The sequence below is a fragment of the Pseudophryne corroboree genome (assembly GCF_028390025.1).
Source record: "Pseudophryne corroboree isolate aPseCor3 chromosome 3 unlocalized genomic scaffold, aPseCor3.hap2 SUPER_3_unloc_40, whole genome shotgun sequence".
NCBI classification, from domain to species: domain Eukaryota; kingdom Metazoa; phylum Chordata; class Amphibia; order Anura; family Myobatrachidae; genus Pseudophryne; species Pseudophryne corroboree.
Genome location: NW_026967531.1, coordinates 524743 through 545683, shown reverse-complemented (window position 1 = coordinate 545683; position 20941 = coordinate 524743). Strand labels below are relative to the sequence as shown.

General features: G+C 44.4%; 1 protein-coding gene and 2 pseudogenes across 1 annotated transcript in view; 1 reads left to right on the top strand and 2 right to left on the bottom strand.

The window, feature by feature from the left end:
- Positions 1-20941, bottom strand: part of LOC134984215 (oocyte zinc finger protein XlCOF7.1-like) — a 194752-nt gene that overhangs the window by 139719 nt on the left and 34092 nt on the right. Inside the window, exon 2 of the mRNA XM_063949845.1 lies at positions 8102-8820. Coding sequence (XP_063805915.1) covers positions 8102-8820 — 719 coding nt within the window. The remainder of the gene's footprint in view (positions 1-8101; positions 8821-20941) is intronic.
- Positions 1984-2103, bottom strand: LOC134984228 (5S ribosomal RNA; annotated as a pseudogene).
- On the top strand, positions 4507-4626 carry LOC134984227 (5S ribosomal RNA; annotated as a pseudogene).

Sequence of the window (20941 nt, the reverse complement as noted above, 5' to 3'; positions counted from 1 at the left end):
ACATAAAGAATAAAATTGCTGTGACAATGACCTTTTAGGTATAGAAAGGCAACTCCAATACTGAATGGGAACAATTTAATAGACTTAGAATAAGTCAAAAATCCCTAGTAATCTCTCAGGCTTCCTTTCACAGCTGAGAGATTACTAGGGATTTTTGACTTATTCTAAGTCTATTAAATTGTTCCCATTCAGTATTGGAGTTGCCTTTCTATACCTAAAAGGTCATTGTCACAGCAATTTTATTCTTTATGTATCTTTATTGGTGAACTGTATATGATATACACGAATATTGCAATATCACGACCCCTGATGAAGTCCTGTATGGACGAAACGCGTTGGGCATTCACATATTTGTGAATTCGAACATACTACTGAACGCTTTGGTGGAAGAATTGATATTCGGTTTAAGTGTCGATATCTCCAAACGGAATTCGTCAGATGATTTTCAATCTGTATTGTTCACCTATGGTATAAGATTACCTATTTGTTTTACTGATGTTTTATATGTAACATTGCAGAATTTACTGTTACATTTTATAAAATAAATACATTTTTATGTGATTTCTGAGGTGGTTAAGCTCCCATGAGAATTCCCCTTTTTTTGCTATATATATATATATATATATATATATATATATATATATATATATAGAAGAAATTATTGCGCCACTTGTGTTCATCAACGTTAAACTTGAATATAGATATAAGTAGTACCACTCTGACACTCCCTAAAAATTTAAAAGGGCGTCTGCTTACCCCTAACAGGGATGGCGGTTCCCTGTATGAGAGAATTTAAGATAGGGGGGGTGGGGGTTTAGCGACCAATGGTGTCTAAAATAATTTACAATTTCAGTTGAATAAATACGGTACAATTTATTATGTAAAACAATTTTTAAAAAGACAGAAACTTTTTCTAAAAAATGGGATAAAAACTATACATATAAATAGAATACCAGTTAAAAATGAATAAATAGTAAAAAGATTCCTTAACTTGGTATGTAGGTCACTGCCAGGTATCCCAACGCGTTTCGTCCTTAAGACTTCATCAAGGGGTGTTGGCAGACTGGGAACAGACCTCTATTTATACCAGTATTAGTCTGGTATCAATTATGACATCATTTCCTGTTGATGTCACATGGTCTTTTTTAACAGACTAAGAGCAAAGTATTTTACATAAGAGAGTTATATAGTAATAAAGTTTATAGGTCCTATACATAAGTTAGTTCATTTTCTAGTTGAATTGGGGTTTAGAAATGCTTTTAAAGTCTCTCAGAAGTTGCGCCGGTGTTTTCCGCCCCACTTCCGGTTTTTCGGCGTCGCGTCACTTCCGCCCCACTTCCGGTAGTCGGACTGCGCATGCGCCCGCGACCTTCAGTTCTTCTAATAGCAAGGGAGCTAGGTGTAAGGCGCTTTGTTTTCATAGCGGCGGCCATCTTTGTAGAGATTTATTGTTCATTTTCTCTATGCGGTGGCCATCTTATTGTAGAACAGCAGGATTGACATTTATGGTATTTCTTGCATAGAAATGAAATAGAAAAAGGGGAGATTAATAATGACAAATGTGCAGCGTTTCTTCTTTGAAATTAAACGACAACATGTGACCAAGATATGGGATCCATATATTTATATTAGATACATAAATAAATAAATAAATATATATAAAAAGATGAATAAATATAAATAAATAATGATAGTTGATTAATTGCTGCATGTTATAGTGCAGAGTATGGCAGTGCAATCAATGTTTATTGCATATTGCATATTTTAAATAGGAGCGTTAATAAAGTAAATAAATAAATATATAAATAGTGCAGCCATTAAATAGCATAGTGCTAAAGTGCTTATTGCAAATTAACAGGAGGGCAGTGAGGGACGGGGTGGTGTTAGAGTGCCTCGTGGAGAGTGATAAAGTAGTATATCTGTTAGCTGAATGGTCAAGGTAACCGGAATTGACATGCTCATGTAGGCTATATTTACTTAGTTTGGTTACAGTACCTGATCTTCCCAGGTGGTCTCCCTGTTCTGGTACTGATCAGGCCCAACACTGCTTCGCTTCCAAGATCGGACGGGATTGGGCATGTCCAGTGTGGTTTGACTGTACGATTCACTTACCATACATGTGTCTCCGTTATTTATGATACAGCTATACACGTTGGTAAAGGACTGTGGTGGTGTGGGGTGGGCTGGGTTGGGGTTGGGTGGGGTGAGTGGGGGTTAGGTGGGGGGGGGGGGTTTGGGTGTGTCGGGTCTGAAACCAAATTCTAAATTTTATCCATTAGAATCAAAAGGGAGTAATATTGATATTTTTTATGAGATGGTAAAGAAGGACCTATGCGACACCGATCTTGTGAAAATAAAGGAAAAGAACATCACGAATCGAGAACAAGAAGCTTTAAAAAAGCTACAGAAAAACCAGGAAATCTTTTAAAACAAGCTGATAAAGGGGGGGGTCTGGTCATAATGGACCGTGATAAATATATCACAGAAGCAGAGAGACTATTGGGGGACAATGCATCCTATATAAAATTGTCCAACGACCCTAAAGACGTTTTCATTGAAGAACTAAGAACACTACTAGTACGTGGTCTTCATACAAACATTCTCACAAAGGGAGAATTCCAATTCTTGTTCAAATCAGATCCCACTACCCCTATTTTCTATTTCCTGCCTAAAATTCACAAAAATTTGGAAAACCCGCCCGGAAGACCAATAGTGGCGGGTATCGATTCTCTTACATCAAACCTGTCAGAATACGTAGATGTCTTTTTAAAACCATACGTAAAAGACTTACCATCATTTTTAAAAGACACAACCTCCGTACTGAACTCCCTAAAAGACTTTGTGTGGAAAGACACCTTTAAGTGGGTAACAATAGATGTACAATCGTTATATACCTGTATAGATCATCAAAAAGGTGTAAACGCATGCAGAGAGTTTTTGGAAAATGATACGGCATTAACAACGATTCATAAAGATTTTATCTGTGATGTTATGCTTTTTATCCTTCAACACAATTATTTTAAATTTTTAGATGACTTTTATTTACAACGCTGTGGGACCGCGATGGGTACAATTTTTGCACCAAGTTTCGCAAATCTTTTTATGGGCAGTTGGGAGAAGAATTTTATATATGGCAAACATGATTTTAAGGAACATTTAACCTTTTATCGTCGCTACATAGATGACATTTTAATCATCTGGGATGGAACAGAAGAAAGTTTTTATGAATTCCTTAAATATCTAAGTGAAAATGATATGAACCTCATCTTTACATCCAAGATCAACCAAGAGTCTATTGAATTTCTTGATCTGGTTCTAATAGCAAAGGACAATAAAATTGAGACAAAAAACTTCATTAAACAAGTGGATACGAATAGCTACCTGCATTACAGAAGTAACCACTTAAAGAAATGGAAAAATAATATCCCCTTCTCTCAATTTAATAGAATAAAGAGAAATTGTACCAATCAAGAAGAATGTGAAGCCCAAATTGAGAAATACAAACACAGATTTAAAGATAAGGAGTACCCTACGAATATTCTGGAAGAAGCTGCCACAAAAGCAAAAGCCTTGGAAAGATCTACATTACTTGAATATAAGACCAAAGAAACAAAAAAGGACTCCATCTCTTTTATTACTACATATAACCGTCACGAAAAAAACATCAGGGACTCACTCAAGAACCATTGGGGAGTCCTACTAATGGACCCAATACTTAAAGAAATTCTACCTCCTCGCCCCGAGATTATCTTCAGAAAATCAAAAAACCTCAAAGATACACTAGCCCCCAGTATGTTGCGGAATGATACTAAAGTGGTTCCAAGAATGCCAAAATGCACTGGCTCCTACAAGTGCGGTCGATGTAATATCTGCAGGTACCTACACCCAGTAAGGAAGACCTTCACAGACACGGAAAAAAGGGAAATTCACAAAATTAAAGACTTCATAAATTGTAATACCCAATCAGTGATCTACCTGTTAGAATGTGGGTGCGGCAAGCAATATGTGGGAAAGACCAAAAGACCTCTTAAATTGAGAATCCAAGAACATGTCCGCAATATAAGGAATAAAATAGAAACACACGCCGTATCCAGACACTTTAACTCAACACATAACTCGAACCCAGAAGCATTGACTTTCAAAGCTATTGAACTTGTGAAACTGGGTGAAAGAGGGGGCGACCTGGCCAACAGACTATCACGAAGAGAAATGTACTGGATCTTCCAACTACAAACACTCCATCCAAAGGGATTCAACGATTACTATGAAATCGCGCTGTTCCTGTGACTCTCACTCCTGGCATCAGGACTATACGGTCGGATCTACATTTTGCAGTAGCCATTAATCACCCCCCCCCCTTCCTTACCCCCACACCCAAGCCCCCCCCCCACCTAACCCCCACTCACCCCACCCAACCCCAACCCAGCCCACCCCACACCACCACAGTCCTTTACCAACGTGTATAGCTGTATCATAAATAACGGAGACACATGTATGGTAAGTGAATCGTACAGTCAAACCACACTGGACATGCCCAATCCCGTCCGATCTTGGAAGCGAAGCAGTGTTGGGCCTGATCAGTACCAGAACAGGGAGACCACCTGGGAAGATCAGGTACTGTAACCAAACTAAGTAAATATAGCCTACATGAGCATGTCAATTCCGGTTACCTTGACCATTCAGCTAACAGATATACTACTTTATCACTCTCCACGAGGCACTCTAACACCACCCCGTCCCTCACTGCCCTCCTGTTAATTTGCAATAAGCACTTTAGCACTATGCTATTTAATGGCTGCACTATTTATATATTTATTTATTTACTTTATTAACGCTCCTATTTAAAATATGCAATATGCAATAAACATTGATTGCACTGCCATACTCTGCACTATAACATGCAGCAATTAATCAACTATCATTATTTATTTATATTTATTCATCTTTTTATATATATTTATTTATTTATTTATGTATCTAATATAAATATATGGATCCCATATCTTGGTCACATGTTGTCGTTTAATTTCAAAGAAGAAACGCTGCACATTTGTCATTATTAATCTCCCCTTTTTCTATTTCATTTCTATGCAAGAAATACCATAAATGTCAATCCTGCTGTTCTACAATAAGATGGCCACCGCATAGAGAAAATGAACAATAAATCTCTACAAAGATGGCCGCCGCTATGAAAACAAAGCGCCTTACACCTAGCTCCCTTGCTATTAGAAGAACTGAAGGTCGCGGGCGCATGCGCAGTCCGACTACCGGAAGTGGGGCGGAAGTGACGCGACGCCGAAAAACCGGAAGTGGGGCGGAAAACACCGGCGCAACTTCTGAGAGACTTTAAAAGCATTTCTAAACCCCAATTCAACTAGAAAATGAACTAACTTATGTATAGGACCTATAAACTTTATTACTATATAACTCTCTTATGTAAAATACTTTGCTCTTAGTCTGTTAAAAAAGACCATGTGACATCAACAGGAAATGATGTCATAATTGATACCAGACTAATACTGGTATAAATAGAGGTCTGTTCCCAGTCTGCCAACACCCCTTGATGAAGTCTTAAGGACGAAACGCGTTGGGATACCTGGCAGTGACCTACATACCAAGTTAAGGAATCTTTTTACTATTTATTCATTTTTAACTGGTATTCTATTTATATGTATAGTTTTTATCCCATTTTTTAGAAAAAGTTTCTGTCTTTTTAAAAATTGTTTTACATAATAAATTGTACCGTATTTATTCAACTGAAATTGTAAATTATTTTAGACACCATTGGTCGCTAAACCCCCACCCCCCCTATCATATATATATATATCCCTATATTGAGCCGGGGGACCCTATACACAGGGAGATTACACCTCTGGGAAGGCAACACAGTCCAAACATTGCGTTCCCCACTGTTTGTTCTTGGCGGGGCCAGCAGGGAAAAATGGCGCTGACTCAGTGTGTGAGGCTAAGCTCCGCCCCTCTCGGCGCGCTATAGCCCCCCTGGATCTGAAAACCAAATAGGCCGAGTACTAAATATAGGGTATATATATATACACTCAGCACCATGCTGCTCAGGGCGCCCCCCTGTGCGCCCTGCACCCCAGACAACGTTCGGGAAGCGGGAGTTCCGGGCGCACCCGCCGCTCTCATGGTGGGTCCCCGTGTGCGGCGCCCGGGAGCTCTAACTATCTATGCTGCCCCGGGCGCCACCACCTCCCGGCGCCCTGTACCCATGGCGCCCGACGGGGACCACGGCATAACGCGCCTGCGGGGGTCTGTATACGGAGCCCCCGGCAGCGCGAGTAAGAACTGTTAAAACTGACTCGCTGCCCAGGGCGCTCCCCCCCGCGTGCCCTGCACCCGTATAAGCGGTGGCAGGGAAATAATTAAAGTATACTGGCGGGGGATGAACCACGGTGCCTCGGCACCTAAATGCTTTTTTTTTTTTGCCAGTTGTTCACATTAAGCAGACCAGTAACATGCGCCCAGGGCGCTCCCCCCCACCCCCCCACCCCACCAGCGCCCTGCACCCTGTGAGTGCCGTTGGTGTGTGGGAGCATGAAGAGCAGCACTACCACTGTACCTCCGTTACTGAAGTCTTCTGCCGTCTGAAGTCTTCTTTTCTTCCAATACTCACCCGACTTCTTTCTTCTGTGAGGGGAATGACGGCGTGGCTCCGGGAACAAGCAGCTAGGCGCACCAAGTGATCGAACCCTCTGGAGCTAATGGTGTGCAGTAGCCGAGAAGCAGAGCCTTGAAACTCACAGAAGTAGGTCCTGCTTCTCCCCCCTCACTCCCACGCTGCAGGGAGCCTGTAGCCAGCAGGTCTCCCTGAAAATAAAAAACCTAACATAAAGTCTTTCAGAGAAACTCAGTAGAGCTCCCCTAGTGTGTGACCCATCACTCCTGGGCACAAAGTCTAACTGAGGTCTGGAGGAGGGGCATAGAGAGAGGAGCCAGTTCACACCCAGTTTAAGTCTTTAAAGTGTGCCCAAGCTCCTGCGGATGAGTCTATACCCCATGGTCCTTTTGGAATCCCCAGCATCCTCTAGGACGTATGAGAAATAGAGGTACATTAATGAAAAGCGTGAGTAACAGTCATCAGTCTGCTTGTGAAGGTCTCTAGAGTGGTGGCCTCTTGGACTGTGCAAGGCAGTGAGTTCCATGGTCAGGGCTACAAAGCTAAACATTCAACCCATAAATGAATGACAGGAGATTCTTGGTACTGCTGGTAACAGTCCATCTGTAGAAGCAAGCAAGCAGGGCAGTAAGGAGGCAGAAGCTGCTTCTAGTACCTTGGACCATGTAATGTTGAGCTGGGAAAGTCAGTTAGCCAATTATGAAATAGATTTGTCATCTTACAGGCAGCCAGTGAAGGGAGTAGAGAATGGGTGTTATGAGGCAGGAAGGGGCTGGTTAGGTAACAGCTTGGCTGCTGCATTCTGTACTAGCTGCAAGCTCTGTAATTCTTTTGCTGGGTGACCCAGGTAGATGGCATTGCAGTAGTCTATGAACTTCTGAGGGAATCAAGTGCTTGATTCTGGCTATGGTCCATAGATGGAAGAATGAGGATTTGTATGTGGCAGATACCTGATGTCTGTGTCAGCCACATACCAGGACAACACAAAGATTCAGCACATGTTCAGTATTTTCAATTCTGAACACCAAAGCATAAATCCAGATGGTTGGTAAAGCTGTAGTCTTGTCATTTGCTGGTGAGCTTCTATTATGTTTCACAAAGACTGAGTCACAGCCAACTGGCATCATCCACCCCTGGCGCTCAGCTAGACAACCATTTAGGATTGGTATTCGGTTCTCAATACATGGAGCAAAAAGCAGGTAATCAGCATAACAGTGGTAGACCAGGCCATGATGTCTGATTATAACACCCAGTGGTAGCATTTATATTGCATAAAGCATAGGAGATAAGGTTGACCCTTGAGGAACATTGCATGACAGTGATAATTATACTCCAGAAGATGTAAATAGTTCCGTATTTGGGTAATGTCTAATATGTTCAACAAGAGCGGATTTATTTCTCTCACAGCATGAAAATGGCTTCTCACCTGTGAAATCGCTGATGTGTAACAAGTTGTGATTTCCATGCAAAACATTTCCCACACTCAGAACAGGAAAACGGCTTCTCACCTGTGTGAGTATGCTGATGAATAACAAAATGTGATTTCTGTGCAAAACATTTACCACACTCAGAACAGGAAAATGGCTTCTCACCTGTGTGACTTCTCTGATGTGTAACAAGAGCTGATTTCTGTGTAAAACATTTCCCACACTCAGAACAGAAATACGGCTTCTCACCTGTGTGACTTCTCTGATGTCTAACAAGATTTGGTTTCTGTGCAAAACATTTACCACACTCAGAACAGGAATACGGCTTCTCACCTGTGTGACTTCTCTGATGTGTAACAAGAGCTGATTTCTGTGTAAAACATTTCCCACACTCAGAACAGGAAAACGGCTTCTCACCTGTGTGACTTCTCTGATGTGTAACAAGTTCTGATTTAACTGCGAAACATTTCCCACACTCAGAACAGAAATACGGCTTCTCACCTGTGTGACTTCTCTGATGTGTAACAAGAGCTGATTTCTGTGTAAAACATTTCCCACACTCAGAACAGGAATACGGCTTCTCACCTGTGTGAGTATGCTGATGAGTAACAAAATGTGATTTGAATGCAAAACATTTCCCACACTCAGAACAGGAAAACGGATTCTCACCTGAGTGACTTCTCTGATGTGTAGCAAGATTTGAGTTGCATGCAAAACATTTCCCACACTCAGAACATATCAGTGGCCTCTCACCTGCTTTAGCTGGATGATGGGTAATAAGCTTTGTGTTCTGTGTAAAACATTTGGTATCTATAGAACATGGAAACACTGTATCTACTCTCAGAGCTGTAACAGATGCACCAATATCAGAGTGATCAGGAGAACATTTCCCAGGATCAGAGGGATCAGCTGATAGAGCTGGATGTATAATTGGGGTAATGGGATTATCTCCTGGAGAATCCTGTATACTGTCATTATCTTTTATGTCACAATCCGGGGATAACATTAGATGTCCTTCTGAGATATTCCTGCTTGTGTGTCCATCTGCTGGAAATAAAATACATTAATATATATAATGAGTAGACAAGACCCAGGGTGTTACAGGATACAATATATCATTCTATAACTGACATGTTTTACCTGTAATCATTGCTTTTATGTGTATTAAAAAAAAAAAAAGATAGGATGCTTAGAATGGAGCTTGATCAACACTGAACGCTCATGTGGGATTACTAGAGGCGACATGGACGCTCATGTGGGATTACTAGAGGCGACATGGACGCTCATGTGGGATTACTAGAGGTGACATGGACGCTCATGTGGGATTACTAGAGGTGAAACTGATGCTCATGTGGGATTACTAGAAGTGACATGGACGCTCATGTGGGATTACTAGAGGTGACCTGGATGCTCATGTGGGATTACTAGAGGCAACATGGACGCTCATGTGGGATTAGTAGAGGTGAGATAGATGCTCATGTGGGATTACTGGAGGAGACATGGACGCTCGTGTGGGATTACTGGAGGAGACATGGACGCTCGTGTGGGATTACTGGAGGAGACATGGAAGCTCGTGTGGGATTACTGGAGGAGACATGGACGCTCATGTGGGATTACTAGAGGTGACATGGACGCTCATGTGGGATTGCTAGAGGTGACATGGACGCTCATGTTGGATTACTAGAGGTGACATGGATGCTCATGTGGGATTACTAGAGGTGACATGGATGCTCATGTGGGATTACTAGAGGTGACATGGACGCTCATGTGGAATTACTAGAGGTGACATGGACGCTCATGTGGGATTACTAGAGGTGACATGGACGCTCATGTGGGATTACTAGAGGTGACATGGACGCTCATGTGGGATTAGTAGAGGTGAGACAGATGCTCATGTGGGATTACTAGAGGTGACATGGCCGCTCATGTGGGATTACTAGAGGTGACATGGACGCTCATGTGGGATTACTAGAGGTGACATGGACGCTCATGTGGAATTACTAGAGGTGACATGGACGCTCATGTGGGATTACTAGAGGTGACATGGATGCTCATGTGGGATTACTAGAGGTGACATGGACGCTCATGTGGAATTACTAGAGGTGACATGGACGCTCATGTGGGATTACTAGAGGTGACATGGACGCTCATGTGGGATTACTAGAGGTGACATGGACGCTCATGTGGGATTAGTAGAGGTGAGACAGATGCTCATGTGGGATTACTAGAGGTGACATGGACGCTCATGTGGGATTACTAGAGGTGACACTGATGCTCGTGGGATTACTACAGGTGGCATGGACGCTCATGTGGGATTACTAGAGGTGACATGGCCGCTCATGTGGGATTAGTAGAGGTGAGACAGATGCTCATGTGGGATTACTAGAGGAGACATGGACGCTCGTGTGGGATTACTGGAGGAGACATGGACGCTCGTGTGGGATTACTAGAGGTGACATGGACGCTCATGTGGGATTACTAGAGGTGACATGGTTGTAATAATAAAACACCAAAGAAGAGAAAATGCTGTCCTGCTTGCGCACTAATAAATAATAGGATTTTAATACCTACCGGTAAATCCTTTTCTCTGAGTACCGTAGAGGATGCTGGGGTCATCAATAGAGCCATGGGGTATAGACAGGATCCACAGGAGAAATGGGCACTTTAAGACTTTAATAAGGGCGTGAACTGGCTCCTCCCTCTATGCCCCTCCACCAGACCTCAGTTATAGGAACTGTGCCGAGGGAGACGGACATTAGGTTGGTTTATATGAAAAGAAGAAACCGCCTTCGGCAAAAACTGTTGACGAGTTCTCAACTCTGCTCTATCTTCATGGAAGATCAAATAAGGGCTCTTGTGAGACTAGGCTGCCAATTCGGACACCCGCCGTGCAGATGCCAAGGCCAATAAAATGACCACTTTCCAAGTGAGGAATTTCAAATCCACCTTTTGAAAAAGGTTCAAACCAGTGAGATTGAAGGAACTATAACATCACGTTAAGGTCCCAAGGTGCCACAGGAGGCACAAAAGGAGGTTGGATGTGTAACACCCCCTTTACAAACGTTTGCACCTCAGGAAGTGAGGCCAATTGTTTCTGAAAGAAAACTGACCATGCAGAAATCTGTACTTTAATAGATCCTAATTTAAGGCCCGCATCCACTCCAGCTTGTAAAAAGTGGAGAAAACGTCCAAGTTAAAAAATTTCCACAGGAGCATGCTTGGACTCGCACCAGGAAATATATTTCCTCCAAATGTGGTGATAGTGTTTTGCCGTAACATCCTTTCTAGCCTGAATAAGAGTGGGAATGACTTCACTGGGAATACCCTTCTGGGCTAGAATCTGGCGTTCAACCGCCATGACGTCAAACGTAGCCGCAGTAAATCTTGATACTGACACGGCCCCTGCTGTAACAGGTCCTCTTGTAGAGGAAGCAGCCAGGGATTTCCTATGCGTAAATCCTGAAGATCGGGATACCAAGCCCTCCTTGGCCAATCTGGAACAATGAGGATCGTCGGAACCTTTCTTCTTCTTATAGTTTTTAACACTCTCGGAAGTGGAGGGAACACATACCGACTGAAACACCCACGGTGTCACCAGAGCGTCCACCGCTATGGCTTGAGGGTCCCTTGACCTGGCGCAATAATTTTGGAGTTTCTTGTTGAGAATAGACACCATCATGTCTACTTGGGGAGTACCCCAGTGACTTGTCACTTCTGTGAAGACTTCTGGATGAAGTCCCCACTCTCCTGGATGGAGATCGTGTCTGCTGAGGAAGTCTGCTTCCCAGTTGTCCACTCCTGGAATGAAGATAGCTGACAGAGCCCTTAGATGTTTCTCCGCCCAGCGGAGAATCCTTGTGGCTTCTGCCATTGCTGCTCTGCTTTTTGTTCCGCCCTGGCTGTTGATGTAAGCTACTGCTGTTACATTCTCCGACTGGATGAGGACGGGTCGACTTTGAAGAAGGCGTCCCGTTTGTAGAAGGCCGTTGTAAATGGCCCTTAATTCCAGAACGTTTATGTGGAGACAAGTCTCCTGACTTGACCATCTTCCTTGCACCCCAACCCCGGGGACTTGCATCCGTGGTCACTAGAATCCAATCCTGAATACCGAACCTGCGTCCCTCAAGGAGGTGAGAACTGTGCAGCCACCACAGCAGTGATATCCTTGTCTTTGAGGACAGGACTATCGTCCGTTGCATGTGTAGGTGGGAACCGGACCACTTGTCCAACAGGTCCCACTGGAATACTCTGGCATGGAATCTGCCAAACTGAATGACCTCGTAGGCCGCCACCATCTTTCCCATCAAGCGAGTGCATTGATGGATTGAACTCTGGTTGGTTTTAAGATTTGTTCCCGAGCTTTTTCTTCCGGAAGAAAAACTCTCTGTAGTTCTGTGTCCTGATTCATCCCCAGAAACGACAGGCGGGTCGTAGGGATCAACTGAGATTTCAGCAGGTTGAGGAGCCAGCCATGTTGTTGCAACACCTTCAGGGACAGTGCAATGTTCTGTAACAACTTGTCCCTGCATCTGGCTTTTATCAGGAGATCGTCCAAGTATAAGATAATCATAACACCTTGCATGCGAAGAAGAATCATCATCTCCGCCATCACTTTGGTGAAAATCCTCGGAGCCATGGACAGCCCAAACGGCAACGTCTGAAATTGGTAATGACAATCCTGAACCGCAAAGCGCAGGAAGGCCTGATGAGGAGGATAAATGGGAACATGTAGGTAGGCATCCTTTATGTCCAAGGAGACCATAAAGTCCCCTTCCTCCAGACTGGATATCACCGCTCGGAGAGACTCCATCTTGAATTTGAATTTCTGCAGAAAGAAATTTAGGTCTTTTAGGTTGAGGATCGGTCTGACCGAGCCATCCGGCTTCGGAACCACCAATAGGCTGGAATAAAAGCCTTCTCCCTGTTACGCAGGGGGAATCGTGATAATGACCTGGTTCTGACACAATGTTTGTATTGCGTCGCACACTACCTCTCTGCTGGGCAGAGAAGCTGGCACGGCTGATTTGAAAAATCGTCGAGGAGGAACATCTTGAAACTCTATTTTGTACCCTTGTGACAATTTTTTAAATCCAAGGGTCCAGGCCCGAGCGAACCCAGACCTGGCTGATGAGCTTGAGACGTGCCCCCACCGGCGAGGACTCCAGCAGGGGAGCCCCGGCGTCATGCGGTGGACTTGGCAGAAGCCGGGGAGGACTTCTGTTCTTGGGAGGCAGAGAAGCCTGGGTTTCTTTTACCTCTTTCCCTGCCTCTAGCAGCATGGAAGGCAGAGCCTCGTCCTCTTCGGTATCTACTGGGCCGAAAGGACTGCATTTGATAATGATGCGTTTTCTTATGTTTTGGGGGAACATAAGGTAAAAATGACGATTTTCCAGCGGTAGCTGTAGAGACGAGGTCTGTAAGGCCGTCCCCAAACAACGCACCTCCTTTATAAGGCATAGATTCCATATTTCTTTTGGAATCAGAATCCGCATTCCACTGGTGAATCCACAATGCTCGCCTAGCAGCTACCGCCATTGCATTGGCTTTTGCTCCCAGCGTCCTTGATGTAACCCAGCGTCAGCATTATGCTGTTTCTGTCTAGGGTATCTATATCCGTTAACAAGGAATCTGCCCATTTCTCAATAGCACTACTGACCCACGCAGAAGCAATGACCGGCCTGAGTTGTGTACCCGTGGTCGCATAGATGGATTTAAGAGTAGCTTCCTGCTTACGATCCGCAGGGTCTTTAAGGGTCGTTGTACCAGAGGACGGTAAAGCCACCTGTTTTGATAAACACGACAGGGCCTTATCGACCATGGGGACTGACTCCCATTTTTCCCGATTAGCAGTGGGGAACGGATATGCCACTGGAATTCTTTTGGGAATCTGAAATTTCTTGTCAGGAGTGTCCCATATATTCTCAAAAAGAGCGTTCAGTTCATGAGAAGGGGGAAACGTTACCTCAATTTTCTTCCCCTTATACATACAGACCCTAGTATCAGGAACAGTCGGGTCATCTTTTATATGTAAAATATCTCTAACAGCAACAATCATGTACTGAATGCTCTTAGCTAATTTTGGATCCAATCTGGAATCAGCATAATCGACACTGGAGTCAGTATCCGTGTCGGTATTGGTATCAGCTAACTGGTCAAATGAACGCTTATGTGACCCCGCAGAGTCCTGTACCTGAGATAAAACATAATCCACCGATTTTTATAAGCTTGGGACTGAGCCTCAGCCTTATCCAACCTCTTATTAATAAGAGCCATATTCACATTTAAAGCATTCATTACATTATTAGCCCAGTCAGGAGTCGGCTGTGTCGACGGGGCCACCCCCAATGTTATCTGTGCTCCCAGTACAGGCTCTTCCTGGGAAGAGCATTCAACCTCAGACATTTTTCACCACACATGTAAAAACACCTCCAAACACACTGAGCTATAGGGGACAGACCTATAGAAGTCAGTCAGAGAGACACAGTGGGAGTATGCCAGCTCACAGCCCCGCGCTGCTGAACAGCACTGAGACATCAGAAAACTGCCTCAGACTGTAGCGCTATGCATATAAATATCAACATATATCAAATAAGTGTGCCCCCACTGTTTTTTTAGCACCCTGATACTTGTATGCAGCGGTGTGGAGGGCCAGCGTCTCTACAGCCGTAGGAGAGGAAATGGCGCCGGGCAGAGAGTGAGCTGAGAAAAAGCTCCGCCCCCGTAATGGCGTGCTTCTTCCCGCTTTTTTACATATACTGGCGGGGGTATTTTGTGGACATAAATGTCCTATATTGCCAGTGTTCACTATAGAGGATAATAATATAATGCTGCCCAGGGCTCTCCCCCCCAGCGCCCTGCACCCGTAGTGCTGTCTGTGGGAGCATGGCCGCGTGGTACCTCTGTAATGCCGTCTGCCGAACTGAAGTCTTCTTGTCTTCGGTTACTCACCTGTCTTCTGGCTCTGAAAGGGGGTGACGGCAGGCTGTGGGAGCGAGCATCTGAGCTTACCCGGCGATCAACACCCTTTAGGTGCGGAGCGTCCTGTCAGCAGAAGCAGAGCCTTGGAACTCACAGAAGTGGGTCATGCTTCTCTCCCCTAAGTCCCACGAAGTAGGGAGGCTGTTACCAGCAGCCTTCCTGAAAATAAAAAACTTAACATAAGTCTTTTACCAGAGAGCTCTGTAGAGCTCCCAAGATACGTGACCAGTCTCCCTGGGCACATTTCTAAACTGAGGTCTGGAGGAGGGGCATAGAGGGAGGAGCCAGTTCACGCCCTGTTTAAAGTCTTAAAGTGCCCATGTCTCCTGCGGATCCCGTCTATACCACATGGTTCTATTGATGACCCCAGCATCCTCTAGGACAGTGATGGCTAACCTTGACACTGCAGTTGTTGTTGAACTACACATCCCAGCATGCCCTGCTACAGTTTTGCTATTTGGCCATGCTAAAACTGATGCACGGCATGCTGGGATGTGTAGTTCAACAACAGCTGGAGTGTCAAGGTTAGCCATCACTGCTCTAGGACGAAAGAGAAATCTTATTAGTCTTCTTTGCTGCACTCCTACTTTGGGTACTGCGGCTTAATTTGTTATCTCCTAAGTCTTTTTCCAGTACAGAATCCCCTAATATTACCCCATTTAGTATAGAGGTGTAATTTCTGGTCTTGCCCCCACAGTGCATTACCTTACACTTGTCTGTGTTGAATCTCATTCTCCATTTTGCTGCCCATGTTTCCAGTTTAGTTAAGTCGTTCTGAAGAGACTCAGCAGCCCCCTCCGTATTTATAACCTTACACAATTTGGTATCGTCTGCGAAAATTGATACCATGCTCCCTAGACCTACTGTTAGGTCATTAATGAAATTGTTGAATAAAAGTGGTCCTAGTACAGACCATTGTGGCACACCACTTAGTACTTTAGTCCAATTTGAAAATGATCCATTGACCACAATGCGCTGCTCCCTATTGTCTAACCAATTACTGACCCAAGTGCATATTGTGCTCCCTATCCCTATTTCTTGTAGCTTGTAGATAAGACGCATGTGAGGTACAGTGTCGAAAGCTTTGGCAAAGTCTAAAAATATTACATCCACCTCCTTACCCTGATCAAGGTTCGCACTTACTGTTTCATAAAAGCCAAGTAAGTTGGTTTGACATGATCTGTCCTTCACAAATCCATGTTGGTTCCTTTTAATGACCTTATTTGCTTCAAGGAGCTTTTGAATACCATCCCTTAGAATACCTTCCAATACTTTCCCCACTATAGATGTAAGACTAACTGGTCTATAATTACCTGGTTCAACTTTGCTCCCCTTTTTGAATATCGGCACTACCTCCGCTATAAGCCAGTTTTTGGGAACCATACCCGATGTAACCAAATCCATGAAGATCAAATATAGAGGTCTTGCTAGTTCAGCGTGCAACTCCATAAAAATTATCGGGTGAATTCCATCGGGACCCGGTGACTTATTAATCTTTATCTTTTCACAGACTACCTCCTCACATAAATAAGCATTTAGCAGTGGGACATTATCTTTGTTGAGATGTTGTGTTAGACTCAGCATTTGGTCCTCACTGGTAAATACCATTGAAAAAAACTTGTTTAGTTTGATTGCTATGTCATTATCATTTTTGATTAAGACTCAACTCTTGTCCTTTAAAGGGCCTATACTCTCTTTCTTTTGTCTCCTGTTGTTGGCGTACTTAAATTTTTTGGGGGGGATTCGCTTTGCTTTCCGTTGCTACTAGTTTTTCAGTTTCTAACTTAGCCGCTCTTATTCCTTTTTTGCATATTTTGTTAGAGTCCTTATAGTGCTGGAATGACTCCGCATCCCCCTCAGATTTGTATTTTTTTAAATGCTCGTCTTTTTTTGTCCATTAATTCCTTTATATTTGTGTTAAACCACATTGGTTTGGGATTTTTATTCATTTTTTTGCTGCTGGTGGGAATAAATTTACAAGTATTATTAATTAGCAGTGATTTTAATACATCCCATTTATCTGTAGGACAGAATTTCCCATTCAATGTCCTTTAACGCTTCCTTCATCATGTCAAAGTTGGCTTTGCTAAAGTTTAGAGTCCTAGTTGAGCCAGTATAGGACTGCTTATTAAAACGGATATTGAATGTGACCATATTGTGGTCGCTGTTACCTATGGGCTCCCCTACTATAATATTTGATACCAATTCCCTACTGTTAGTTAATACCAAGTCTAATATTGCATTGTACCTAGTTGGTTCTTTGATTAATTGAACTAAGTAATTATCATTTAGCGTGTAACCTTTGAAATTCACGTATCCAATGCAACCCCAAATAGCCACTCCCCTGAGAAAGGAAGAGACTCCACACTGCGCTTGGAATCTGCGTCTGCTATCCACTGACGCAACCATAAAGCTCTGCGTATCAACACTGCCGTGGCAGTAGTCCTAGCATTAATAGCGCCTATCTCCTTGAGAGAGTCACACAAGACGCGTGCACTGTCCCTGATGAGAGTCACCGTAGTCACCAGGGACGTATCTCCCACAAGGACCTCTTGAATTTGAGCCGCCCATGTGTGAATGGCATGTGTCATCCAACAACCCGCTATCACAGGTCTTTGTGATACACCAGCTATAGGATTTTTATTACCTACCGATAAATCCTTTTCTCGTAGTCCGTAGAGGATACTGGGGTTCCATTTTGTACCATGGGGTATAGACAGGTCCACTAGGAGCGAAGGGCACTTTAAGAATTTAATAGTGTGGGCTAGCTCCTCCCTCTATGCCCCTCCTACCAGACTCAGTCTAGAAAGTGTGCCCGAAGAGACAGACATACTTCGAGAGTAGGATATACAAGGACAGTGGTGAGATTCGAACCAGGACACACATAACAAGAGGAAAGCCCTAGTTTCTCTTACGTCCTAGAGGATACTGGGGTCCATTCAGTACCATGGGGATGTACCAAAGCTCCCAAACCGGGTGAGAGAGTGCTGAGGTTCCTGTAGAACAGAGTGACCAAAATGAAGGTCCTCGGAGGCCAAAGTATCAAACTTGTAGAACTTAGCAAACATGTTCGAACCTGACCAGGTAGCCGCTCAGCAAAGTTGTAAAGCTGAGACACCCCGGGCAGCCGCCCAGGAAGAACCCACTGAACGAGTAGAGTGGGCCTGTACAGATCTTGGAACCGGCAATCCTGCCATGGAATAAGCATGCTGGATAGTTAGCCTGATCCAGCGAGCAATTGTCTGCTTAGACACCCAATCTTATTGGGACCATAAAGCACAAACAGCGCATCCGATTTCCTGTGATGAGCTGTTCGCTTTACATACACCTTCAAGGCCCTCACAACATCCAAGGCCCTTGAAGTAGCCGAGGTGTTAGTAGCCACTGGCACCACAATAGGTTGGTTGATATGAAAAGGCGACACAACCTTAGGAATAAATTGCTGACGCGTTCTGAGTTCAGCTCTATCCTCATGGAATATTAAGTAGGGGCTCTTGTGAGACAACACCCTTAACTCCGACAGACGTCTTGCTGACGCGAAGGCCAACAGTGTGACGGTGTTTCACGTAAGAAACTTTACCTCCACCTCCTGTAAAGGCTCAAACCAATCTGATTGCAGGAACTGCAACACCATGTTGAGATCCCAAGGTGCCGTAGGAGGAACAAAGGGCGGTTGGAAGTGCAGAACCCCTTTTAAGAACGTCTTGGAGGGCAGCCAATTGTTTCTGGAAGAAAATGGACAAGGCTGAAATCTGGACTTTTATATAGCCCAGGCAAAGGCCCACATCCACACCTGCTTGCAGAAAGAGAAGTAAACATACCAGTTGAAACTCCACTGCGGGAAACTGCTTGGATTCACACCAAGACACATATTTTCCAAATAAGATGGTAATGCAAAGACGTTACTTCCTTCCTGGGTTGGAAAAATGCTGTACGGGATCACTTTCCGGGCTAGAATCTGATGCTCAACTTCCATGCCGTCAAACGTAGTCGTGGTAAGTCTTGATAGATGAATGGCCCCTGTTGCAGAAGGTCCGCGCAAAGAAGTAGAGGCCATAAATCCTCTAGGAGCAACTCCAGTAGATCCGCGTACCAAGCCCTTCTTTGCCAGTCTGGAGCAATGAGGATTGCCTGAATCCTTGTCTTTTTGATTGTTTTGAGAATTCTTGGGATGAGCAGAAGTGGAGGGAACACATACACTGTCTGGTAAACCCATGGAGTCACTAGCGCGTCCACCGCCACTGCTTGTGGGTCCCTCAACCTGGAACAATACCACCTGAGCTTCTTGTTGAGACGAGAGGCCATCAAGTCGATCTGAGGAATTCTCCACCGACTTGTCACATCTCCGAACACCTCAGGATGGAGGCCCCACTCTCCTGGGTGGAGGTCGTGTCTGCTGAGGAAGTCCGCTTCCCAGTTGTCTATTCCCGGAATGAAGATTGGCGACAATGCCACAGCGTGTTTTTCTGCCCAGAGGAGAATTCTTGTTACCTCTATCATTGCAGCTCTGCTCTTTGTTCCGCCCTGTCGGTTTATGTATGAAACCGCCATCACATTGTCCGACTGTACCTGAATGGCTTGATCTTGAAGAAGAAGATGTGCCGTTTGTTGAAGGGCACTGTATATGGCCCTTATTTCCAGAATGTTTATTGGAAGAATGGCTTCTTGATTTTACCATTTTCCCTGGAAGATTTCCCCCTGGGCGACTGCTCCCCAACTTCTGAGGCTTGCACATGTGGTTAGTAGAAACCAATTTTGAATCCCGAACCTGCAGCCTTCGATTAGGTGAGAAGTCTGTAGCCACCAGAGGAGCAAAATTCTGGCTTTCGGTGACAGCCGTATCCTCTGGTGCATGTGAAGATGCGATCCGGACCACTTGTGCAAGAGATCCAGCTGGAAGGGCCTTGCGTGAAACATTCCGTACTGCAGTGCCTCAGAGGAGGCTACCATCTTCCCCAGTAGGCGAATGCACTGATGTACCGATATCCGAGTTGGCTTCAGGACATCCCGGACTGTTGACTGGATCACCAATGCCTTTTCCAATGGAAGGAACACCCTCTGTACTTCTGTATCGAGTATCATTCCCAAGAAGGGAAGACTATTTGTCGGTTCCAAGTGTGAATTTGGAAGGTTCAGAATCCACACATGATCCTGGAGTAGTTGAGTTGAGAGGGCAATGCTTTGTAACAACCTCTCCATGGAGGATGCCTTTATCAGTAGATCATCCAGGTATGGAATTATGTTCACTCCCTGTTTGCGGAGGAGGAGCATCATCTCTGCCATGACCTTGGTGAACACCATCGGTGCTGTGGAGAGGCCAAATGGCAGTGCCTGGAACTGGTAGTGACAGTCCTGTATTGCAAACCTTAGATAAGCCTGATGAGGCGGCCAGATCGGAATATGAAGGTACGCATCCTTGGTATCCAGAGACACCAGGAATTCCCCTTCCTCCAGACTTGAGATCACCGCTCTCAGAGACTCCATCCTGAATTTGAATACCCGTAAATATGTGTTTAGAGATTTTAGGTCTAAGATGGGCCTTCCGAACCATCCAACTTCGGTACTATGAACAGGTTGGAATAATAACCATTGTACTGTTACTGAGGTGGAACTGGGACTATGATCTGTGTCTGTACCAACTTTTGAATTGCCTGTTGCAGGATTGTACTTGCTTCCTGAGAAGCTGGTAAGCCTGATTTGAAGAATCTGTGAGGTGGGAGTTCTTGAAAATCCAGTCTGTATCCCTGGGCAATAAGACCAGAGACCCAGGGATTTAAGCATGATGTTGCCCAGATATGACTGAAATCCTTTAAACGTGCTCCCACCTGCCTTTTCTTCAGGCAGAGTGGTCCACCATTATGCTGAAGGCTTTGAGGAAGCCGAACCTGAGCTCTAT